The following is a 27601-nucleotide window of genomic DNA, read 5'->3' on the forward strand; positions in this document are numbered from 1 at the left end:
CGCACAGAGTGGATTGATTTGATGTTGCGCGCCGTATAAAGTACGTGCAAATGCATTGTGCACATTTGTTTGCTTTCTCACTGATCGTCTTAATTCCTGTGATTGTTTCACGGAAAAGAAATTCTGCTTCTGAGCCGTGTATGCACAACAATCACGAGGCAATTATTTATCCCTTTACTACCTTGTCGTAGTCGTGTACAAATCCAATACATGTATGCACAATAAAGGGCTATACCATGTCCACAAAATATAAAATATGACTATTGAACCTTTCCATTTAAAAAAAAAAACTTACAGGGACATACAAGTAAAATACTAAAGATTAATATTGCATCATTTCAAGGCGCAAGGAGATCATTTTAAAATCAAACAATGTGAAAAACCTGCACCCACATTTTGCAGCTTATTGAATTGTTCATTAAAACCAGCCTGGTGGGATAGGTACGATTCCACATACATGCAAGCCAGGTATGGCTTGACATACTCGACAAACATGGGCTTATTCTAAAGTGAAGGTACTGCTTCCATTGGCTTGCTCTTCATTAACATTTAGCCAAAATGCTGTCATAAATGAACAGGGAAAAATATGGAGGCACAACTATGAAAGACAAATTTATCTGTCCTATTACACGGCCTTATAGCCTCGGGACTCTTCCACATTGACTTGTACATTGTGTGCATGCTAATACATGTTACTTGTCAACTCTAGGGTCTAGACTAGTCCGATAAATCCATCGTCCGTCTGACTAGTCCGATAAATCTGACGTGCTGTAGCTTTCTTTTATTATTCTCTTTTCTTTATTGTTTTCTACTGGCGCTAGATGACGACAGTTGGAATAAAATAAATAAAAATGCAACAGAACGTCAGATTTATCGGACTACTCGAGACAATTGTGTCACAAAGTGTGTTCTGCACACAAGTTTTCATCGTATCCGGACAGCGAGATTGCTTCGTTTTATGCACGGAGAGACACGGCCGATGACATGGGCTGGCCTTGCTTGCGATTAATTTGCCGTGGTGCAACATGTACGCTGCGCTGGACACGTCACCGAACGTTCCTTTCAGAAAGACATCGTGAGAGTGTGAGATTTGTCAGAATTGAAAGACATGTTCCATGTGTTGGACCAGCTTGTGATTTTTATCCAGATCTCCAGAGAGTGAAGAGGCTGCTGCTTGCCGATCTGAGGGATGGCAGAGGGTGCAGTCATCAGCAAAGATGTAAAGAGGATTTTCCAAAGTGGGAGAGATCATTGATGAAAATCAGAAAAAGAACAGGGTCCAGAACAAAACACTGCCTTGAGCAACTCCAGCCTCGACAGGAAGAGGTGATGAGAGAACTCCATTAAGGGCCGCACGTTGGCTGCGACAGGAGAATAAGTCTGAGCCATGTGTGGAGATGTCCTTGGATACCCGAGGAGGAGAGTTTGGTGAGCAAGGCAGGGTGCCAGACCATATCAAAGGAACACGATATGTCTCGGGAGATGGCTCTGATTTCATGTCTGGCATTGAGGACCTCAATCCATTATTGGGAGAGCAGAAGCTAAAACCAAATTGAAAATCAGAAATCAAGCCATTGGAGAAGAGGAAGGATTTGATGTCTGAAGTGATGATGGATTCCATAACCTTGCTGATGATGGCGAGAAGGATGATTGGTCTGTCGTTGCAGGAATCTGTTTTTTGCACCTTTTTATGCAGGGCAGTGATGTTTGCTGATTTCCAAGCCGATGGCAGAAGACCTTCAGCAAATGAGAGGGTGAATAGGACATAGAGAGGGTGAGCAAGAGCAGAGGAGCAGGTTTTTCGGACAAGTGGGCTGATGCCGTCTGGACCGGCTGCAGAATCTGAGTCGAGGTTTGACAGCAAACTCTCCACCTTGTCAGAAGAAAAAGACACAGTCCAGGGACAGTTGGGTACGACTGGATAAGGTGGTACAAAGAGCGAAGGGTTTGGGACACAAGATTGAGAAGCAAACAGAGTTTAAGCATTCAGCCTTTTCATGTGCGGTGTCAGCTGTGCAGCCATTTGAAGTAAGGGACAGGATGAAGTGGGAAGGCACATCAGAAACAGACTTGATGATGCCACCACGATTTGGAGGAGAGAGGCAGGTTTGAGAGTTTCTTTACAAACGAGAGAATTCACAGAACACGATCGCCTACACGGTGTTCCAGTATATACACATCACCGCTGTACACTAAAAAGACGACTGAGTTGCAGTTTAAGAGATGGAGGCTTTATTGATCACCACAGCATACAGTGCTAATCAGCATCGTACATAGTCACATTGGCAGCCTCTTCTTCACCCTGACATTGTTTCCGCTGTGTCATGCTATATATCAATACATAGCATGGTTCTTGGAAGTATTATGAAGGAGATTTGTATTCTACAGTGTTCACAAACATAATTAAATTTAAATAAGAGTTTAACAGCTGAAACATCGTTTCCGGGTTTTACCACCGGTTTACCCAGAGTCTTACATCGCTCGATCGAACACGTTACATTAGTTCTTCATGCCTGTTGTTTGTGTCCTTTATGACTTACTGAAAGACAGTAAGCTTCCTGTTTGGAATGATTTTCAGTTTTGTTTGACTGCCAGATAGGCAGACAAAACAAAATATATTATCTCTCCTGCTCATGCACGATCAGGACAAATTCAAAGTACTGCTAAACTGCATGTTTGTTTTCCGATTCGTCTTTGAGATGTAATTCAGTTGAAGTTAAGTTGTTCCTCGATCACACACTGACATTTGTAGAGTGAACCAATTGCTTAACCTCGCTTTTTGCTTCTTGCACGTGGGGTTAAAAAAAATATAAATTGACGAGTCGAGAGCAAACTTACAGACAAAGGCAGCAGAAAATGGGATATGCCTCAAATATGTGGCTTTCCGAGCAGGGATGCAAGGAGTAGACTGCCATGCAATGCCGCCTTCCCAAACCTGAAGCTGGAATGAATGCATGATATCCAGTGAAAAATGTCACCAAGCAAATGGATGAGTTCACATTGCACTGGAGCTGAGGGTTCTATCCATCTGTGCCCAAATTGATTTGGTTTAAACACTGTCTGCAAGAAAGCGCAATCACCTCCTCCTCCAAAAATAATGACTGAAGAAACCTCACACGACCGTCTCCTCGTGTGAATGTGCAGATATAGAATCACTGAGCCAGTGATTGATGATTGAGGCGAGCCAGCATATGAAACTAGTTCGTTGATGATCATTACATATTGAACCTCGGCAGCACAGCAAGGAAGATGAAATTGATCCTGGGTAACAGAGCCTCCATTCATGACGATGGCCTCTCTGCAGCGAGTAAAAATTCTTTTTTGGCAATATGATAGCTGGTATGGAGAGATGAAAATACAAAGGTTCCAACTGTCCCAGTTTTCTGGGAGTTCTTAACATTTTCAGTGCTTCTTGTTCAAAAGCTCATGCAGTAATTAATATTTTTAACAGTAATTAATCCAACATGCAAGTTCTGTTCGGAGCTCTTGCGCATTGCGCAATCTCTTGGGTTTCTCACATTATTTCAGAGATCCCCCGCCTGAGTTTTCACTTTTTACCCACTTGCAGTTTGAGCCTCTGCAAACCAAACTTCTTTTTAGTTTTTGTTTTTGCCTGCTCGTCTTGTTTCTGCTTGCCACCCACTTGTGTAACACTGTTTATATCTGACCGAATTGATTGATTCAATGGAAAACTTATCGTTGTTGAATTTGGAGGGGGTCAGATGGAGTGTGATGCAGGAATGCTGCCATTCGGTTGTGCACTGCAATTTTTTTTATTATTCTTGGGACGAGTGAACAGTTTCTAGTTGTTTTGCTGATATTTTTGTGGTCATTTGGTTTCAGAAATTTGTTTTTATCAGGCAGAGATTATGAAATCCTTCCATGCACTTTTTATTTCTTTATGAGATCGAGGCTCATGGAAGAGCAAGCTGAGTAATGGTATGACCTGACAGTGGGGTAGTGGAGCAACTCTTTGACATAGTGAGTAAGGGACTGAATGAACAGGGGAGAGGGGAATATGGATGGATTGAGAGGGAGATATTGACAGCAAGGGGTGGGGGACACGGAGAGATTGACGGAGGGGGGGGGACAAGGAGAGTGGGGGGGACACAGAGGGAGAAGGGGGACATGGGGAGCGACACACACACACACACACACACACACACACACACACACACACACACACACACACACACACACACACACACACACACACACACACACACACACTTGCATGTAAGAGGTTTAGATGACTGGGAGTTGGAAAGATTCCAGGCATTTTGTTTGTAATTGACTGGTTTTTATTTTCCGAAGATTATAAGGATGTTTGTTTTTTCACCTTGCTGATTTGGATGAATAAACCCAATTAAAAGGTCAAGTTGAGACAATACTGTAGACTTTAAATTTTGATGATACAAGAAAAACTAGAAAGCATCTCCGTCCGCGTCTGCTTTGTACTCGAACTAAATTTGCCAAAAACAGGTTTAAAAAAACTAGAGGAGGAGCACTCGGTAGAGTGCAAAACCTCCACCGCCAATACTGCTAGATCACTCAAGTGAACCTGATATCCTATTCATTCAGTTTGACGTCAACAGTGCTCAGAGTTATAGTTTGCAACTTTCCCTTTTACTTTTAACTTTTACATACTCAATTTATTCGTCATAACTAGATTCCTTGAGAGAGAAATTGATTTAACGTGGGTATATCCACCTGAAGTTCCAAAATCAGCCGCAATTATAATTTTGGCATGTTTTTTTGTTGGAAATCACTTATAACATGTGGAAATGCAATAAAAAAAATCGAAATTTTGTTGAAAAAAAATTTGCAAATTTTTTGGGGGGTGGGGGGGATTGGAAATCACTTAAAACATGCAGAAATGCAAAAAAAAAAAAAATCGGTTTTGTTGAAAAAAGTTGCAAATTTTTTTTCTCAAACAATTTTTTTTGGGGGAGGGGGGGGTGTGGAAATCACTTAAAACATGTAGAAATGCAAAAAAAAAAAAAATTCAAATATTTTTTCAAATTGGCCGCCATAGCGGCCATATTGGATTTTGGACAAAGTCCAAAATCTAATGGCATGATCCTTGGACCAGACCTAACCCCCCCCCCCACCAAGTTTCGTCAAAATCCGTCGAGGAGTTTTTCTGTAATACTGTTCAAAAACAAACAAACAAACAGAAAGGGGTGAAAACAGTAACCTCCATCAATCTTCGATGGCAGAGGTTAAAAAGAAGAAAGAATTATAAACTTTATTAACTGGTGTTTCCATATTCTCATAATAAACGTTTGTTGAAATGAGAACAAAATCTCAAATGTTAAAAAAAGACTGTGGCCTGGACACACACACGTACACATGTACACACACACACACGTACACACACACACACACACACACACACACACACACACACACACACACACACACACACACACACACACACACACACACACACACACACACGTACAATATCGGCTATTCCTGAAATATAATACTGTATTTAAAGGATTGTTGTAAATGATCTTGATCTCAAAATGTAGTTCTCTTACTTAAAGTAAGACCCTTAACCTGTAAGCAAATTAATGGCTTTCCAACTGCATGGATCATCAGCTGGGCACCGTTCTTCCTTGATCTTTTGATCCTTTTCAGTCCAGAACCTCTACAAACGGCGGTTCCACATCAGCAGATTACCAACATCAGTCGATCCACAACCTCAGTTGCATCTATGCAGTCAGTCAACCCATCCATGCAACATCACTAATCAGACTTTACTTGCTGGAGCATTTAATGTATTATCACATAGTTAATACATCTGCCATCACATATTCTATTTTAATATGATGATGCATTAAATCATGCACATCTTACCTTAAATACTGTATACCATGGCTACCAACAAATATGACCATCCCACTTACCTCTGGATCAAACTCTTGTTCAAATATTCAAAATGTTATTATAAATGTTTTTCTTTTTGTACCAGCTTTCTTGTCTCTGAGCAACCACTGAAAGAGGCTTGTATGTATTGTATGTATGTATATATGTATATATATATATATATATATATATATATATATATATATATATATATATATATATATATATATATATATATATATCTTCCTCTTTTGGCTTGCTCCCGTTAGGGGTCGCCACAGCGGATCAACCGTCTCCATTTCGCTCTATCCTCCACATCTTCCATTGACACTCCAACCATCCGCACGTCCGCCCTCACCACATCCATGAACCTCTTCTTTGGCCTTCCTCTTCTCCTGCCTGGCGGCTCCATCTTCAACATCCTTCTCCCGATATACTCCGTTTCCCTCCTGTGCACATGTCCAAACCATCTCAATCTCGCCTCTCTCACTTTGTCTCCAAACCGTCCTACCTGCGCTGTCCCTCTAATATACTCATTTCTTATCCTATCCATCCTCGTCACTCCCAACGAGAATCGCAGCATCTTTAACTCTGCCACCTCCAGCTCCGCTTCCTGTCTTATTGTTAGTGCCACCGCCACCAAACCATACAACATAGCTGGTCTCACTACCGTCTTATATACTTTCCCCTTCACTCTTGCAGCTACCCTTCTGTCACAAATCACTCCTGCAACTCTTCTCCACCCACTCCATCCTGCCTGCACTCTCTTTTTCACTTCTCTCCCACACTCTCCGTTACTTTGAACAGTTGATCCCAAGTATTTAAACCAATCCACCTTCCCCACCTCAACTCCTTGCAACCGCACCATACCACCACCCTCCCTCTCATTTACGCACATGTACTCCGTCTTACTCCTACTGACTATCATTCCCCTTCTCTCCAGTGCGTACCTCCACCTCTCAAGGCTCACTTCAGCCTGCTCCCTAATTTCCCTGCAGATCATGATGTCATCCGCGAACATCATAGTCCATGGGGACTCCAGTCTGATCTCGTCCGTCAACCTGTCCATCACCATTGCAAAAACTGTATGTATGTATATGTATATGTATATGTATATGTATATATGTATATATATATATATATATATATATATATATATATATATATATATATATATATATATATATATATATATATATATATATATATATATATATATATATATATATATATATATATATATATATATATATATATATATATATATATATATATATATATATAACTATACATACATACAGTCATGCGCCGCATGACGACGTTTCGGTCAACGACGGACCGCATATACGATGGTGGTCCCATAACAGTATAATGGAACTGAAGAATTATTGTCGCCTCGTGATGTCGTAGCCGCCGTAGCGCTGCCAGTCGTATAAAAGTACAGTGTAGCCCACACAATTATGTACAGTACATAATACTTAATAATTATAAACAACTACAGTGTGGCCCCGTTGTAACGCGATTGTTGAGGTCCGTGAAAAAAGCGGGGTAGTGCGAAATCGGGATTCAAGAAAATCAGCGTTCAACCTGACCCAATGTTGACCGAACATCCTGAAACACCCCTATTTTCACCCTATTTGACCCGTTTTTTGCACGTTTACCTTCGAGCAAGTCAATTACCTTTGCATTTAAGAATTCCACGAATAAATCCTTGAAACACTCGAAGTTAAAACACAAATTATTTTTTAGTAAAGCTTTTTATGTTATTAAGAGTGAATTTTTACAAGATAGGCCCACCCATGAACATTGATGTCTTCAGATATTTTTCAAATTTTTATCCGAGGTTGTGTATGGTCGAAAACTCAAAGCCAAATTTTTGATGTGTTTGGGCCACACCCAAAGTTTGGAGATTTTGACACCCTTGAAATTTTTTTCCATTTTCAAAGTGCATTATTTTGAATAACCATCAGTTGCCAAAGGAAATTCCTTTACAAACTTATTATATGGTTTGGGTACTAAAATATTTTGTGCAAAAATCTATGGGTTCTGGATGGTTATGGAGAGTGGTGCCATCTATAATCCCTTTCGGCAAACATTCACTTCAGAGTTTCTCTGGCCATATTTTTAATAACCATCAAGGTCCCATGGATTTTATTAGTGCATAAGATAGTACAAGTACTGTACTATCCTAGGAAAGTAAAATATTCATAGGACCTTGGTGATGATGGCAGTACAGGGGGTCTCTCGACCTCTTCGGGCTTTACGAAACCCTTTTTCGAGCCACACCCACTCCCATAACCATCCTAATATTATCAAATGAAAGTTCCATATCTGCACTAACAAAACCAATAGTAAAATCCATGGGACCTTTTAAAAACGAAGAATTAAATAGGTCCAAAGTTGCCTTGTTTGACAGATAATGTACATAACAATGTACACGACATGTACAGTACATGGTCTGCCTCTATCACCAATTTCCATCACTTGCTGCAGAAGTCCACTATATTCCATTGCTGATTCTATTTGAAACTGTAAAATATGTATGTATCATGAAATAAATGCTATTTTGAGCAAATGTTGTCTTTTGTGTACATTCTTTACCTTGAAACCACGTAATTATGAGATGCAAGGTGATTTCTTTCATTTTTATTTGCCGCCTTACATGACTTTTTTTTTTTTCCCATCATGCAATTTGTAATTTCCTTTTCTTCGTCTGGGCAAGATGAAAGAACATGTAAAAAAGGAAAGCTTAATTTGTATCCCCCCAATCGTTATATATCATACCTGGTAAGTTACAATTTCCCACATTTGTCTGCTTATAAATAGGTCAAAGGTTATCTGGGATTAGCAGTTTTGAAATTCAGCATCAATTCAATCCAAATACCATGTGTTTACTGTCTGTTCCTATGTGAAATCAGCATAGTTTCATCATTAGGCATTATGAATGTAGGTCATACTAATGCCATTGTGTCAAGGATAGCATGGCTGTCTAGTTCATGTTTAGTTGATTTATTTATATTTTGGTTTGTTGAATGATCGCCAGTAGAAAAATGGGGTGATTTGAACATTGCTTCCTGCTGTTCATGTTCAGTCCATTCTGAAAAAAACATAGGCTAAATAATTTCTTGCACAAAAAAAATCCTTTTATTCATGCACCAATAAAAGTTTCGGCTGACTTCTCCAAACACATACTTTTGCTCGACAGTAAATGCATCTTTTTGTATCAGGGGACATCACTCAGCCATGGCATATAGATCGTGCATTTTCGTCAACGGAAATCATGGTATTTGCGGCTCATTTCTGCCACGAAGTGCTCACTCGCTAACCAGTATAGCATCACTGAATTCTGGAGAATGGAGAGGCTGTCAAGGTTTCATTCCTTCATTTGTGTGGAAAGGAATTATTCATTTGGCCCAGTACACCAGAGATCGAAGAACACCCAATTTCAAGAGTTCTGCGCAAGATGCATCCGCCAACGGTTATCAACAATCGATGCCAGCTGATCTTCCAAAAGAAAGATTATGAAGATGCCAAGGTGTACATCAAACGTTTAGCATAGGAAAAATGTGGACAGATTCTCATGGACCATCCTAAAAATACTGTCTGTTTCTTATAAACCATCCGACCCAAGAGTTACATAAATTGTATCTAAATATTTCATGGATTTTCTTCAAACTTTTCAGGAAAATAAAAGATTCACATTGAGAAAACATTTTTCTACTGATCTCAGCCACTTTCAAAACAGCATGGGGTTAAAGGAAACAAACAGATTTTTAGGATGGATGGCCCAAAAACAGATAAGACATTTCGTGAAAGTACTTTACTCTTGAATCAGCAATGGAATATCGTGGACTTCTGTGGCAAGTCATGGAAATTGGTGACAGACTATGTACATGTCGTGTACATATACCTGTACATCGCTATGTACATTTTCTGTCAAACAAGGCAACTTTGGAACTGTTTTATTCTTTGTTTTTAAAAGGCCCCATGGATTTTTCTATTGGTTTTGTTAGTATAGATATGGAACTTTCATTTTATAATATTAGTTTCAAAATATCAGGATGGTTATGGGAGTGGGCGTGCCTCGAAAAAGGGCTTCGTATAGCCCGAAGTGGTCTTGAGACCCCCTTTACTGCCATAGCCACCAAGGTCCCATGAATGTTTTACTTTCCTAGGATAGTACAGTACTTGTACTATCTCATGCACTAATGAAATCCATGGGACCTTGATGGTTATTAAAAATATGGCCAGAGAAAGTCTGAAGTCAATGTTTGCTGAAAGGGATTATAGGTGGCACCACTATCCATAACCATCCAGATCCCAAAGATTTTTGTTCAAAATATTTTAGTACCCAAACCATAAAATAAGTTTGTAAAATAATTTATTTGGGCAACTGATGGTTATTTTAAATAATTCACTTTGAAAATGGAAAAAAAATTTCAAGGGGGCCAAAATCTCAAAACTTTGGGTGTGGCCCAAACGGCGGGGAATGGGGCAATCACATCAAAAATTTGGCTTTCTGAGTTTTAGACCACACACAACTTGGGATAAAATTTTGAAAAATATCTAAAGGTATCAGTGTTCAAATGTTGCCATTTTGGGCCTATCTTATAAAAATTCACTCTTAAAACATTCGCACTGTTCCGAAAATATATCACACAACTTACAGGTGTTCGTTTCTTCATTTGTAAATTATAACATTAATGCAATGATTATTTAGAAAATCCAAACGCTATTTATTCACCTTTCTATAATCGATGCGAGAGGAGATTGTAAGCAGCCGCGAACAATCCACATGGCCGTCATGAACAGCACACAGGTAAAACTAACGCGTCTTCCATCTATCTTGGATGTGTTACAATTGCCTACAGTATTCATTACAGTAACATGTTGTACAGGTTTGTAGCCGAGGAGCAATAGGCGATACCATATTGTAGCCGAGGTGTGTAGTAGGCTGTACCATCTAGGTTTGTGTAAGTACACTCTATGATGTTCGCACAATGACAACCGCTTAATGATGCATTTCTCAGAACGTCTCCCTGTCGTTCAGTGGCGCATGACTATTTATATACAGTGGGGAGAACAAGTATTTGATACATTGCCGATTTTGCAGGTTTTCCCACTTACAAAGCACGTAGAGGTCTGTAATTTTTATCATAGGTACACTTCAACTGTGAAAGATGGAATCTAAAACAAAAATCCTGAAAATCACATTGTATGATTTTTAATTAATTAATTTGCATTTTATTGCATGAAATAAGTATTTGATCACCTACCAACCAGAAAGAATTTTGGCTCTCACAGACCTGTTAGTTTTGTCTTTAAGAAGCCCTCCCATTCTCCACTCATGACCTGTATTAACTGCACCTGTTTGAACTCGTTATCTGCATAAAAGACAGCTGTCCACACTCAATCAATCAGACTCCAACCTCTCCACAATGGGCAAGACCAGAGAGCTGTCTAAGGACATCAGGGACAAAATTGTGGACTTGCACAAGGCTGGGATGGGCTACAGGACAACAGGCAAGCAGCTTGGTCAGAAGGCAACAACTGTTGGTGCAATTATTAGAAAATGGAAGAAGTTCAAGATAACAGTCAATCTCCCTCGGTCTGGGGCTCTATGCAAGATCTCACCTCGTGGAGCCTCAATGATCATGAGAAAGGTGAGGGATCAGCCCAGAACTACATGGCAGGACCTGGTCAATGACCTGAAGAGAGCTGGGACCACAGTATCAAAGAAAACCATAAGTAACACACTACGCCATCATGGATTAAAATCCTGCAGCGCACGCAAGGTCCCTCTGCTCAAGCCAGCGCATGTCCAGGCCCGTCTGAAGTTTGCCAATGACCATCTGGATGATCCAGAGGAGGAATGGGAGAAGGTCATGTGGTCTGATGAGACCAAAATAGAGATTTTTGGCTTAAACTCCACTAGCTGTGTTTGGAGGAAGAAGAAGGATGAGTACAACCCCAAGAACACCATCCCAACCGTGAAGCATGGAGGTAGAAACATCATTCTTTGGGGATGCTTTTCTGCAAAGGGGACAGGACGACTGCACCGTATTGAGGGGAGGATGTATGGGGCCATGTATCATTAGATCTTGGCCAACAATCTCCTTCGCTCAACAAGAGCATTGAAGATGGGTCGTGGCTGGGTCTTCCAGCATGACAACGACCCGAAACACACAGCCAGGGCAACTAAGGAGTGGCTCCGTAAGAAGCATCTCAAGGTCCTGGAGTGGCCTAGCTAGCCAGTCTCCAGACCTGAACCCAATAGAAAATCTTTGGAGGGAGCTGAAAGTCTGTGTTGCCCAGCGACAGCCCCGAAACCTGAAGGATCCATAGAAGATCTGTATGGAGGAGTGAGCCAAAATCCCTGCTGCAGTCTGTGCAAACCTGGTTAAGAACTATAGGAATCGTCTGATCTCTGTAATTGCAAAGAGAGGTGTCTGTACCAAATATTAAGTTGTTTTTCTGATGTATCAAATACTTATTTCATGCAATAAAATGCAAATTAATTATTTAAAAATCATACAATGTGATTTTCAGGATTTTTGTTTTAGATTCTGTCTTTCACAGTTGAAGTGTACCTATGATAAAAATTACAGACCTCTACGTGCTTTGTAAGTGGGAAAACCTGCAAAATCGGCAGTGTATCAAATACTTGTTCTCCCCAATATATATATATATATATATATATATATATATATATATATATATATATATATATATATATATATATATATATATATATATATATATATATATATATATATATATATATATATGTACAGGATATCTCAAAAAGTTGCGGACGGATCCGGATGAAATTTTATGGACAGGTTGGGTGTGTGACAAGGACGAACTGATTCGATTTTTGTGAAGATCCAGATCCGAATACGAGAATTTTTAATGTGATTCTTCACCATTGATAGATGGGTCTAAAAACTATATAGAGCACAATATCTCAGAAAGTTGTGGACGGATTCAGATGAAACTTGGTGGACAGGTTTGCTGTGTGACAAGCAAGAAGTGATTCAATTTTGGTGAAGATCCGAATGCAGATCTGGATACGAAAATTATTTAATCTAAAAGTGATTCTTCACCATTGAGAAATTGGGCCAAAAACGATATAGTCCTGTACAGCATGATATTTCAAAAATGTATTGGGCCGGATATGTTCACGGTTATCAGGTCTTACGTGGCTGAGGTATGCGTTCCACCAAGTGCCCTTCTCTAGTTTGTGTTGTGTATATGTATGTATATATGTATGTATATATATATGTATGTATATATATATATATATATATATATATATATATATATATATATATATATATATATATCGTTAATAATATTTTTACTATTTGTATTATCTTTTACTTATTATATTTGGTGTTTTATGATCTCAAAGTAAACTTGTTTTACTCTGTGAGCTGTCGCTCCCTGTGTTAGTGTACATCTGACTAGTTTGAATCTATTGACAAGTTCAGTGCTGTGTGTGATTGCTCTTCCAAGCTGAATCATTTCACCTGCAACTGCACCATAGAATAACCTCTTGGCAATATTGCTTTCTGAGAAAGGCATTCGTACAATCTGGAATGGAAAAGCATCTTATTTGTTAAATAATTTGGTGTGAAATTTATCATTATTATTATATTTTACATCGATTTGTAATTCTGAAAAAGAAACTGAAGTGTGAGTTTCATTTTCCATCTTTTAATTCGAGTTATTTTGGAAGTACATCATCATGAAGTTGATCAAATACAAACCCATCATTAATTTGTCGTAACTCATCAATGAATCTGAAGATGTTTCCACACCTTCGCACAGTTGTTAATTCATTCCTGCACATGTTCTGCACCCAATCGGACTCTTACATGGTGTTACTCAACCATTCCTCCACATCTAGAGATTGTACCGTTTCCTTCGAGTTTGAGATTTTCCCCCAAATTGCATTTCATTAAGTGTACACAACACAGTGGCTCTCTCTGTTGTATTGTTTCTGTAAGTTTAACTCCACACTTCCTTCTGTTGTAATATTTTCTCGATTATTGATCATTTCCACCCCTTTGTTATCAAACATAATTTTGATTGTCATTGTCTTTTCTACAATTATTTTCTTTAGATTTCTCTCTTACAGTCTCTGGTCAATCATGTCCAGAATTGCTTCCATGTGTTGGATCGGGAGGTCCTCTTGATCATCCTCTTCCATGAATCTGTTAACGATTTGCCAAACCTCTTTCAATTGTTGTTGTTTTTTTTGAATTTAATGTATTGATCTTGATTCTACTGCTGTTAAGTAATCTACAGACATTTAATTTGTGAAAATCTAACCACTCGTTTATAATTTGGTGTGGTGTGTCTAACTGGACATTTATGTCCATAATTATGTATTCTATGTCTCTCAGTGTCTCGTAACATGTTCAAAACAGCCTATTATGTTTTGGCCATTATGTATGTATGTATGTATGTATGTATGTATGTATGTATCATTAATTCTTTCGTTTAATCCATGTGGGTAAGTTCTTAATTCTTTAATCTAGAAAACTTCTCTCCGCTTACGTAATTGCGTGATTGTTTTATCTTCCATCCCATTCATTTTATTTCGGCCATTACCGCTTCTCTTTTCTCCAACTTAAACACTGAAGCTCGCATTTTGACAGTATCCACGTGTAAAGTGACGACGAGTGAGGAGTGGGCAGCCAGTTGTTGCCTTTGCCACTGAATGTGAAGGAGGTTATGTTTTTACCCCTTTCTGTTTGTTTGTTTGTCTGTGTACAGGATATCTCAAAAAGTTGTGGACGGATTTGGATGAATTTTTGTGGACATGTTTGGTATGTGACAAGGACGAACTGATTAGATGTTGGTGAAGATCCGGATAACGATCCGATTACTAGAATTTTTCAAGTGATTCCTTACCATTGAGAGATCGGGCTAAACTAATATATAACAGGATACCTCAAAAAGTTGTGGACGGATTCAGATGGAACTTGGTGGACAAGTTGGGTGTGTGGCAAGGACGAATTGATTCGATTTTGGTGAAGGTCCGGATCTCGATCTGGACATGATCGTTATTTAATTATTAAAGTGATTCTTCACCATTTTGAGATGGAGCCAAAAACGATACATAGCACGATATCTCAAAAATGTAATTGGACCAATCTGTTCTCGTGGATCAGGCATTGCATGGCGGTGGTATGCGCTCGATCGAGTGTCCTCATTTTATCTGGGTTTCTCGTGCCGATCGTGTGTGCATTCATTCTTACATTACATCTCTGCATTGTTTCACCAATATAATGCATTGCACATTTGCTACAAGTCAATAAGTAAACTACGTTTGAAGTTTTACATGAGATTAATTCTTTGGTTTCTTTTAATTTGTAAGATATATATATATATATATATATATATATATATATATATATATGTATATATATATATATATATATGTATGTATATATATATATATATGTATATATGTATATATATATATGTATATATATATATGTATATATATATATGTATATATATATATATATGTATATATATATATATGTATATATGTATATATGTATATATATATATATATATATATATATATATATATATATATATATATATATCCATTACTGTGCAATTGATTTTATTTTTTGTGGTAAATATAGGACAAGTTTTGCAATTGCAATTCTCACATGATGCACTTTTTCCTTGATTTTTGAAAGCTTTTGAGTTTTGAAATGGTGAGCTCAGCTGAATCATTCTGGTGCACTGAATTACCTCATGCTACGTTGTTGAACTTGTTTTTTGTTTTTTTTTAATTAACGTTTTTCTGATATCTTCTTCTTTAATGGCCACAATTACTCCCACTTTCTTGTGGAGTTGGCTGGAGGCAGTTTGGCTTAAGTCTTTAACGAACCGGCTGGCCAAGCCTGATGTTCAATTAAGGTTCGGAAAGGAATTTGAATTTGTTCAGGGTGCCCATGATGGATAGCCTTCCCAAAGGGCTGGTTACTTTGAGCGGCTGTACCAGGCTGACCCACCGGCTTTTGAATTGGATGTCAGGGATATAACTATCCCCATTGCTGACCCTCCAATCAACTGTGAATCGCCTTCGTTTGTGGAAACAGGCTGCGGTGAACCGGTTGAAAGGGAGTAAAGCCCCATGGATCTGTGGCATCCATGCTCAGGCCCCCCTAACAAACGGACTCCAACGTTGTCAGACGGAATGAAAACCCGTCATTCTTGTTGCAAAAACAGCTAAAATTGATGAAAAAGCGGCCGAAATCACTGATCGCTGCAGCACGGGGGCACGAATTACACGAAATGTCAGCCACACATTAAGTCAAGAGGGCGCATTTCTCGCTGCTTGTATAATATCCCGTACCACAAATGGGTTTTCATTTACCGACATGATGTATTCAAGGCAGACTACGTTAAAGTTAACTTACCATAACTTCAAGAACTTTTCAAGCCGCCATGTTTTCCACGTTATGGTAACCGGAATCAATCGCTTTCGCTTCGGTCTCCGCCGTTTCGCGACGGAAATAACCGATGTTGCTTCTATTCCCCACCGCTCTATTTCGGGATTGACCGTTCTTGTGTGTAGAATAAAAGTGTTGGTTTCCATTATATCTGCTATTGCGACCGTAATTACTGTGTTGGTTTCAATTTCGGCCGCTTTTTCATCAATTTTAGCTGTTTTTGCAACAAGAATGATGGGTTTTCATTCCGTCTGACAACGTTGGCGTCCGTTTGTTAGGGGGGCCTGATGCTGAACTTCTCAAGGCTGGTGCAAATGCTGTAATGGTATCGTTGAATGCAGTTCTTTACTCTTTTTGGAACACAGGCATCATCTCAACTGACGAGAAAAATGACTTCGTTATCCCTCTCTGGAAAGGGAAGGGTGATCGCCAGGACTGCAACAACTACCGAGGGGTGACACTGCTCTCAGTGCCGGGCAAGGTCTTTGCTTGGATAATTCTTGATCGGGTTCGCCACCATCTGCTTGAACACCAGATCCCGGAGCAAGTCGTGCTCAACACCAAATAAGTTAACGATTGACCGTGTCCTTGCATTCCGGGTCCTTGTTCAATGCAGACGAGTTTTTGGCAGGGGCTGCTTGCAGCCTATGTTGGTCTCCGCAAAGCATTCAATTGAGTGAATAGGGACTCGGTTTTCGCAGGATGCCACCAAAGTTGATCAATCTGATTGCTGAACTATACTCTGGAACAGTATTGTGAGGTGTGGTGGTTCTGTTCCATCTTTGATTTCTTTCCAGTTATTACTGGAGTTCATCAGGGGGTGAGTATTGGTCCCCATATTCTTCAACAATGGCATGGACTGGATTCTATGGAGGATGTCGGAGAGATCAAGCCACGGTGCATTGCTTGGGAATGTCAAAATCTCTGACCTTGATTTTGCAGATGATGCCATCATCCTTGCGGAAACATTGCATGTCCTTACCGTGGCCCTCGAGGCACTGAATGAGGAATCTGAGCCGCTGGGACTGAGTTTCCTGAGTCAAAACAAAGACCGTGGCTTTCAATGACGTCTTGGATGCTGCCATCTGGTCTGTACCTGTTTGTGGTGAGGATGTTGAGGTCACGGAGAGATTCACTTACCTTGGCAGTGATAGTCATGTCTGCTCGCTGTGAGCCAAAGGTCAATAGACGTCTGGGTCGTGCCTGGGGAGTCATGGATTCACTGGATCATGGGGTGTGACGCTGTTGGTACCAATGCAGGAAGAAGGTACGCTGTTGGTCCCTTCTTGGATGAAAGTCCGATTCTTTGGATCCTTGGTGCTTCCAGGCTACGTCTTGCTCTATGGATGTGAGATTTAGACTCTGACAAAGGATCTGAGACGGACTCAACTCCTTTGATACCAGGTCTCTTTGGAGAATCCTTGGCTATCACTGGTCGGATTTTGTGTCCAACGAGCGGTTGCTGAGAGGGACTCAAATGAGATTTGTTACCTGCACGGTCTGTGAGCATCTGCTACGGCTGTATGGACATGTGGCTCGTTTTCCTGACGCTGATCCTGCTCACCGGATTCTCTCAGCAAGGGAGCCTCCTGAGTGGAGGAGGCCAATGGGCCGACCACGTGCCTCGTGGTTGCAGCACGTTGATCGGCATCTCAAGGAGATGGGGAGGGGCCAGGCATCTGCTTGGGGGGAGGCCAGACGGAGGCCCCTGGAGTACCGGCAGAAAGTGGATGCAGCGGCGCGCTGCTCTGGCTCATGCTCCCATTGCTAACCTAACCTGACACACACTGACATTTATGAGAATAGATACACTTGAACACTGGAGTGCACAAATTGCCTGCCGTAATACTTCCAAGGACATCCAGTGTTGCAGTACTGTTTCAGTACTGTGCATGCTTCAATTTAATTTAAGGTTCAATGGGGTTGTGCATGAGGGGGGTATTCGGGACTGCTTTTGGACTCCTTCAATAGCATTAAACTTTTTGGAATTTTTTTTTTTTAAACGATCGTTAAAATAATCATTTTATTAAAATTGAAGTAACACTTTGCGGTGCATCATGTTTCTGTGAACTTTTTTATTTATTTATTTATTTCAATCGTGCTAAATATTCGGCGATGTTGTTTTCATTTTTATTTTCATTCCTCATTCTTTTTTTCGGAGACATTTCGTCTAAATTGCATCACTTAAAAATGCAAAGTGGTCATCTGGCTTCTATTTATGCATTTTCTTACTTTCCACCCTCCCCCTCCCTTTCTTTACTTGTTTAATACTTAGATGATTATTTAAGGCCACAACTTATTGTTATTATTGTCACTTCTTTTTTTTTTTTCTTCCTCTATTGAAACAAAGGTTAACGTTTTCAAAAAAAGCAACTCGCCGATATACCCGTCAACGATGCGTGATGGGATTTAATCGGACAGCAGGATCATATATTAATAACAACAACAATTCTGTGATGAAATGGCATCGCAAGTGCCTCCCACCAAGCTGGTATATCCATTGCAGGGACTGACGACGGGATGACGTCAGAGCTGAGAGGATGGGGAAGTAATAACCAATAAAAGGGACTGATGATGAAAATTTAGATGCTGCAAGCAAAAGTTTAAGTCTTTGTTTATTATGCGAACAATGCAAAGTTTGATAACTGTGCAAAGTGGTGAGTGAGCATGTAGGAAACCGGAAGGCAGACACAGACCTTTTATGTATAGATTTTATGCATTGAATGTATTTTCTGTGTAATTGGTCCTTGTTTCTAACACTTATGTTTGTGAATTGTACATTTGCCTTAAAGCCGAAGGTTCATCTGCTGACTTGGAGACGGTGCAATAGCAATTGTAAGGAAACTTTTTTGTTGTTGTTGTCACAGTGAATATTATAGTCTTCTTTTATTACCACATTTTGAGCTCACCTGGATCCTAGTTCAGGTGAGGTGATGGGATGGTGCGTCATCCGTCCGTCCGTAAACACTTGCAACTTCTCCGAAGCTTCTGAATGGGATTGTGACCAAACTTGGCCAAGTGATCTTTGGTGTGGTGTAACTGCGGTTTGTTCATGGCATCCTCCCCCCTCCACATTGGTCGGCACATGGCAACACACCATAATGGCTCCAGCCTGCTGTTTCACTCGATTTTTTTTTCATTTTCAAGTATGAACAATGACGACATTATCCACAATTGCAATCTTACGTCGGGACATTTCTTATAAAGCGGGGATCAGAATGTTTTCTGCAAATCAAATAACTATTTATCACTCGAAAGAGGAATTTGAATTTAAAGCTTGATATTGCATCCATGGGTTCTTCTTGGTTTGATTTGTGCTGGATTTGTATTGTTGCTTCAAGGAAAATGGACTTTGCCATGTTGGCAAACATATTGTCAAGTAGTTGCACATTAACATGTTTTTATTTTTATGCCTCCGTCAACGAAGTCGCCAGAGGCATTATGTTTTCAGGCTGGCTGTCCGTCCATCTGTCCATGATAGGTTTTCGTTACCATGGTAACAAGATCAGCTCAGGGTATCCAAGTCAAACTTGATACAAGTATGTATGATGTAAACATGAACTGAATATATTTTGGCATGAAGAGGTCAGAGGTCGTGTCAGGTAAAAAATGTGATACTTGAGAACAGCTGAAGGGTTTTAAATCGAACTTGGTACGCGTGTTGTAATGTTGTAATAATGTGGGCAGAGGCATATCGGTCGACGTCGTGACGTCGAAGAGTACCATTGTCGTTTCATTTTATTTTACAGCTGAAGCCTTCATGGTCCGAACAATAAACCTTGATATTTTAGAGTAATACCTCATGAGGGTTGCTTACAGAAACGTCTGATACATGTCCATCTGTTTTGTTAATTTTAGCAAGCTGCACATGGCAAGCTAACACTGAACAAAAATACTCTTGTTTCTGTTTTTGGACCTACACCACTGACCCTGCCCCTTTGGAAGCAAAAAACAAATTATTGGTCACAGTACCACCCTGAACGGTGTACCCTCTGGACATGTGCAGTTGTGAAAGCGTAAGTAAGGTGATTCATCAATGTGTGTGCCATCCCTCAGATGGATGTTAGACTGGGTGTCCCGTCTGCCAGCATTAGTTCGATGTTAAAGATCCCACGGTAGCTTTCATTAAAAGTAGGCGTGCTATCGCTGGCACCGTGGGCAAATTCCAAATTCCTGCCTTAACTGCTGCTGGGAGAGGGATGTTAAGCCACCAATATACTGATTCGGCACAATCGACGCTCTTTAACACAGCCGATGGTACATTGGATCACAAAAGTGTGGGCGTACTTGTGTTTTCGTTGGTACGCGATGGTCTTTCATGCAGGTCATGGTAATATGATTGCATTGATTAAAAAACCTTTGCACCTGAGCTCTTATCCAACAACAAGGCCTTCATACATATCATCATGGATAGGAGGTATTGATGAAGGGTAGATACAAACCTTTTGTTATGAGAAAATGGAGGACACCATTTAATAAAGTTTACAATATTTTTTTTCACTATTTTCCCCTCTGGGCTGGCGGTCCTGCCTTACTCCTTGCTCAGCTTGACTGCATGAAAAACAAGGCCTTCAATATCATTGGAATCTCCCATGATGAAGCTGAGTCTTGGGGCATTTTACTCTCATATCACAGACAGGTTGGTGATCTCTCTCTGTCTCTCTGTCTCTCTATCTCTGTCTTCTACCGCCTGCTTTCTTATCTTTCAGCCTCTGCTCGTTCCATGCTTTTTCCCCTCCAGGTTTTGCTCTATGCACATGATCAATCATCAATCCATGTATAGTCCCTGGTTTTTACGGGCATCTTTTTCGGTTATTTCTCCAAATAAGCTCATTGTGTGGGTCCCAGTGTCCAGCCATGCATACGTACATTAACATTTGATTGAAACATTTTCTCACAAACTACCTGATCAGTTATGGACCAAATTTGGTCCTATGCATCACCACAGCAAGGTCTCATGGGGTTGTGCTTTTAAAAGGTGAGCATGAACAACCATCAATTGATGACCATTGCAGATAATACACGGGCCTAATGGCCTCCTGAGTCATTGAAATTCCTTGAGGGATCTCATTCGGGAAGAGCAGTACTCTTTTAGTTACGGACAATGGTCTTCGAGGCTGGGAGTAGTTTTGATTTGTCAAGGAAAAAAATTTGAGCGACAGTGCGCAGTCTGCTGTTGGCTTTAGAGGTTGGTTTGGGACCATAGTTATCCTGGGAGAGGTCAGGTTGAAGGTGAAGACAAGAAGTTCATGAGATTGAACTTCTTCTCATGGCTTTCCCATAGAAATTAGATTTAGATTGATTGATTGATTGATTAATTATTCTTCTGGGGTGGCAAGTAATTGTCAGACTGGCCAGGATTGAAAAACGTGTTCCATTTGTCATACCAACATCTAATCAATTCCAGATCTGTGGAGAGTGACACCACTGCTGTCTGTCTGTCTGTCTCCTTGGGAAGGAGTACTGAAAATGTGGAGTCATGAAAAAAAAATAAGGAAAGATTTTTGCTTTCGGAGGGAAGCTTATTCATGAGAATGTGCATCACAGAGGTTGTTCACGATGTCCTGATATCGCGGTTCACGATAAGATATCCTTTTCACAGACAGACGGACAGTAGTGAAAACATAACCTCCGTCCACCTTTGGTGGGATAGATGATGACTCTCTATGTTGGTGAAACGAGTTTGCAACACATCTGCTTGGTTTCGAATGACAGCTTCAGGGAAAATATTTGCAATGTAGGAGGACTTGTGAGCTTTTCTATAAACTATACTTGCATGGTGAGAACATACCTTCTTGACTTGCTAATAAAGCATGAGTCATAAAAGCCCAATTTTCTCATCTTGCAAAAAGTTTTCACCAAGACCTTCATTTGATGTAACATCCTGATACCTGCAAGGCTGATCTGTGAAGACCCTTTCAAAGCTTGATTTGTGTAGAGACCACAATTATGTGATGCTTGCTTTGTTTGTTTGTTTTTGCAGGTAAAACACGCAACAGGACATGTCGTAATGAACTGTGCAGATATTGACATCCTCACAGCTTCTTTCATTCCTGAAAGCGGCAAAGGTGATTTTTTTTTTCCTCCCCCTCACAAACAAATGGATCTTCCTTCACTTATAAATGTTGATCTTTGGTTTGTGCTATGTTGTGCTGTGCTGTTAATTACGCTGATAGAAAGTTTGTAATATGGTTGGTTGGGGTGTCGGAGGGATGTTGGGGTGTGGGAGGGATGTTGAGGTGAGTAGTAGTATGGAGAGCAAGAGTGGAGTTAAAAAGGGTGAGAAGTGTGGGGGGAGTCGTGAAGAAGGGTAGGGAAGTTTGGATTCGATGAGAATTGGGGATTTGAAGGAAGTGATCAAAAGTTCTACCTTTTGACATTTGTGATTTATCGATGGTCCCAAATGGTGGAGTTTTGGAACAAGAAAGAGAAAAGTAACAAACATTTCTATTTTGCTCAATAATGTTATCATATTTGTAGAAACAAAGTTTGCATATTTATAATTTATGGGGGGTTTTTTTTTGACAAAATGGGAAGTTGAGTGTCAGGGGATGGGAGGGAAAAGATATATATTCTCATGTTGATAATTTCATTTTGGACCATGGTACTTAATCATAAGAAATGAATAGATAGTGCTTTCAGGTTGTGGCAAAAAAGATATATATTGGACAAATTAACTTCCCTCCCCTCATGCTTCCTTCCCTTCCCCTCCCCTCACGCTGCCTTCCCTTCTCACACTCCCTTCCCTTCTCCTCATGCTGCCTTCCCTTACCTTCCCTTCTCACACTGCCTTCCCTTCCCCTCCCCCTCCCTTCATGCTGCCTCCCCTTACCTTCCTTTCCCCTCCCCCTCCCTTCATGCTGCCTCCCCTTACCTTCCCTTCCCCTCCCCTCCCTTCATGCTGTCTTCCCCTCCTCCTCCCTTCACGTTGCCTTCCCCTCTTGCTCCCCCTGCCCCCTCTTTCCCATCCCCTCTCTTAATATTCCCGTTCACGAAGTGATGGGTTATATTTGCTCGTGCATTCAACCCTTGCCATCTGCGATTTCGCGTATCTGCGTTTACTTTTTAGACACCCTTTATCTCCGTCCACGTCGATACTACCGCATATCTGTGGAAAAAATGAACAACTCCCACCTCAAACTCCTTAGGTTTTTCATTTTTTTTTTTTTTTAACACTTTCAATGCTTGGATAACAATATTTTCCTTCATTTAACATTACCAGTTAAAACATAACTTAACTGTATCGCTGGAAAATATAGAAATTTGCCTTCTGCGTCTTCCAGGAACATCCTCCCAGCGCTGACAAAATAAACTATGCCCACCTTGAACTCGTTCGTATTTCATAAGTTTATTTCATTTCATATTTCATAAGTTCGTATTTCATATTTCACACTTTCACTGTTTGGATAAAGCCTGTATCTCACTGGGCTGCGACAGCTTGCGACGAGTTGGAGACACAAAATTGCGATAAAACAGCGATAATTTTCACTTGGAATCACACTGAAGCACCAGCTGTGCCCTGGCAGAACAGGATGGTGGGATTACAGGAGAATGCTGACCAAGCCTGATTGTTCAAAGTGTTCTGTTACTTGTCAACGTTGCACCCACAAACATTGTGTGTGACCCAATTGTTCACCTGCCTTGATAGGGGCTTGTGGTTGTGACCATATTTTGTGTGTGACCTAATTTCTGTAAAAATATGTGTGACGTGATTTAGGAATGATGGGAAGGTGAAAGGAATGATGGGAAAGTGAAAAGTTTGCATTGAAGGCCATTACTCAGAACAGGAAAGAAAGAGGACAGACAATGCTGGTTTTACAATTTGGACTATGAGGTTTTTTTTTTTTTGTTTGTTTTTTTAGTCATATCTGGATTGAACTATTGTGAATCTATCTACATTACATTGCATGCATAACATGTGGATTTCTATGTATACATTAAATTGAGTGGACAATACATTGTGCAAATTTCTGATTAATTTCTTTTGAAATAACAGAACAACATATTGTAGCAAAAGACTTTAATAAATGAATTATGACCTCAGTTATGTCGCAATTTCTTCCGAAAATATTCTCTATTGAATCGCAGTTTTGTCGCGCTCTCAGCGGTCCCAGGACAGATTATCATTTTTTTCTCCAATCAGTCACAATTTAGTTTCATAGGTCGCCAATCCCTCACAAAGTTGTCTCGCATTTGTCGCACCTTCTGACTCACGGAAACTAAATTGAGAAGGGTTCGAGACCGGTTCGAGACAACCGCGACGACTCTGTGACTATTTTGAGAGAAAATTTGTCACACAAATTTTGTGAACATGTTCAAAATTCAAGCGACGCCAGAGCGACGTCCTGCGACTCGCGCGAGGAAATTGAGAACCACCGCGAACGTTACCAGACATTTTGGAGAATCCCGTTCGCATTTTGTCGCGAGCTGTCGCAGCCCAGTGAGATACAGGCTTAACAATGTTTTCCTTCATTTAGCATTACGTATTAAATTATAATTGTACCGTATCGCCAAAAATATAACAATTTGAAAATTTACATTCTGCCTCTTCCAGCATCTGCCGCACCGCCACATCATTGTCTTCTGGCTGCTTGGTGGTTGGTGAGGTGCGGTATTTTATTGTGATAAAACTTTGTATCCTGTTTATTTAATCATGGGTCCAAAATGTCCATTAAGTGGTGCATATGCTGAAGAGCAGAATAAGAAAGTGATGACAGTGGAAAAAGTGAAACTATTACATCGACTTGAGAGTAGTGCACGTGTTGGTGGTTGGAAAGACTACGACGTCAATGAGTCCACTATTCCTTACATTCGTCAATGTAACAATACAATTAAGGCTAAATCAACATAATATATCTCCACAAAGGCAAGAGCACAACATAATAGATGAGGGATTTGTGGGTCGCTCCTGGGAGTTTGATCGGAAACCTCCGTGTCATGGCTATGTTCAAGCAGAACTGACCGGGGCTACCCACCAACAGTACTCCAAGCAGTAAAGCCTAATTATTGGTGGTGAATGTTACTTATTTTATCTTATTTTACTGAATTGTTCTCATTTTTCAATTAAATGTCTTTTTAAAAAAAAGTACTTGTGGTTTTTGGGCTTATTTTGTGAAGCAGGAACATATCTCAGACTTGTATGTTATAAACTGTTCGCCGTTCGCGATTTCGCCGTTCACGGAAGTTTAGAGGAACGTCACCCCAGCGGACGGCGAGGATTTACGGGATATATGTATGTATCCATACCAGTGTATTCTCCATAACTCCAAAACCATGAAACCAAACAGCCTGAAACTGCATGCATAATAGGAAAACTTCAAGGACGTGCACAACTGAAAATTGGGTGTTTGGGTTAATTAAAACACGCCTTATGAAGATAATTAACAGCCTTATTTGATTTATATCTATTATCCAGTGCCATCCTCGGCCACCCCGCTCTCTGCGGTCTTAAGGTGAGTCCTGGGTGACCTCGCTGGGGTCTGAAGCCACCATGTTTTTTTGGCGTACTCAACCATGCTTTGATTTGGAACAGGCTGCAATGATTTCTTCACGATAGTTTTTTTCACTTTCCTCCCTGATATTATCGAATGCCTGTTCATCAAAGCTACGAATTGCTGAGTACATTGTAATGCTTATAAATGCTTGGAGATGCCAGCGTTCGTTCCTCCATTTCATTTCTGCACATGCAATATCCTTGAGAATCTCTTAAACTAAGCTCAGGCCTTAGTTATTTTATAACCTGGTTTACGGATCCGCCGACGGTATATTTACCGAAGTGAAATATAAATATAAAACACATTTTTAGCCTTTTATATTAATACATTTTCCGCCAAAGGTGCAAAAGTTTCAAAACCCGAAATGTAAACGTCGGCATTTATTTTCAAAATATAATTTCGTGCGCGCACCAAAATGCCGAGTCACCTTTAACCAAACTGCGCAGTAGTCTTCGGTCATGGCGTCTGAGCAGTGGCCAGCGTGGTTCAGATCGACTGTGGTTTCTGGGGTGAAAGTGATTGTTTAGAAGTATGTCAGCGGTATAAATTTGAGTGACTGTATTGGTGATTTAATCACGCAACATCTTGACGACGAATATTCTGGCCAAACGATTGCATCAATTCAGTGCAGCAGCAGGGATGATTCGCAGGCTCATCTCGGTCGTGCCGATTTTGTTTCCGTCGAAAGTTGTACATCGCTGTTCGTATTGAAAGATTTCGGTGCCAAGTACGTCAAAGTTTCCCTGCGAGATGCTGATATTCAGCCTTCAACGGACCAGAAATCAGCCTTTGATGTGCTCATGGGGATGGGGAGACGGTACGATCAGATGCCCACTGAAAAGTAAGATCTGGTTATGGCTCTGATTGACCGTTTTGAGCGTGTTGACTCCTCGTAGACACCTTTTTTAAATCATATCCAGCACTATGCAGAGCCTGGTGTTGGCACAGTGGTTAGGGCAGCGGCTTGGGATCCAAGAGGTCCTGAGTTCAAGCCCCGTTGAGCCACTGAATTAATACACCAGGGGGTTGACTCAGCCTGTCATCCTTCCGAGGTCGGCTAAATGAGTACCAGTATACTGGGCCGGTGTATACCCTGGTTAAAAAATAGGTGTACCATATCCCTGTGTCGTAAGAGGCGACCAGGGTTGCGTCAGGAAGGGCATCCGGCGTAAAACATGTGCCAAATCACTATGCGGATCATACGGATGATCCGCTGTGGCGACCCTGAATGGGAGCAGCCGAAAGAAGAAGAAGAAGAAGAAGATCCAGCACTATGCACTGGTGTGCACGCACACATCTACGACTTGGACAGTAATTTTCTCAGCATTGTTTCCATTTGTTTGATGATCCAACAGGTTTCTACAAGAAAAACATGCCAGACTATTTTGTAAAAACAAGTTTTAATCCTTCTTTATTGTTTTTCACATCAGATGATACAGTGAACATGGGCATCCTGCATTTGAATGGTCTTCCATCTTCAATGTTTTCTTCGATCCTCCTGGTCTGGGATTTATATCCCCCCCCCCACCTGCCCTTGTCTTTTCCATGGAACATCCGAAAAAAAAATCTAAAAATTGAAATTATATTATATTTATATTTCGACCTACCGACTCCACATTTTAGCTGAAGAACTGCGTAAACCAAATTGTAAAATAACTAAGGCCTAAATTACAAAATTTCAGTTGCAGCGTTGAACTCTGCAGTCGTTCTGACTCCTAAAAAAGTGTTCATTTATCCAATTTCGGACAT

The 27601-nt window shown here is 40.4% G+C and overlaps 1 protein-coding gene across 3 annotated transcripts in view; it reads left to right on the forward strand.

Moving 5' to 3' along the window:
- NPEPPS (aminopeptidase puromycin sensitive) overlaps positions 1-27601 on the forward strand; it is a 178791-nt gene that overhangs the window by 17757 nt on the left and 133433 nt on the right. For all 3 annotated transcript variants that reach the window (XM_085875639.1, XM_085875640.1, XM_085875641.1), the window contains exon 4: positions 22342-22426. In XM_085875639.1, coding sequence (XP_085731765.1) covers positions 22342-22426 — 85 coding nt within the window. The remainder of the gene's footprint in view (positions 1-22341; positions 22427-27601) is intronic.

This window comes from Eptatretus burgeri, chromosome 3, assembly GCF_056783735.1.
Source record: "Eptatretus burgeri isolate ZD-2024b chromosome 3, Ebu_testis_v1, whole genome shotgun sequence".
Taxonomy (NCBI): domain Eukaryota; kingdom Metazoa; phylum Chordata; class Myxini; order Myxiniformes; family Myxinidae; genus Eptatretus; species Eptatretus burgeri.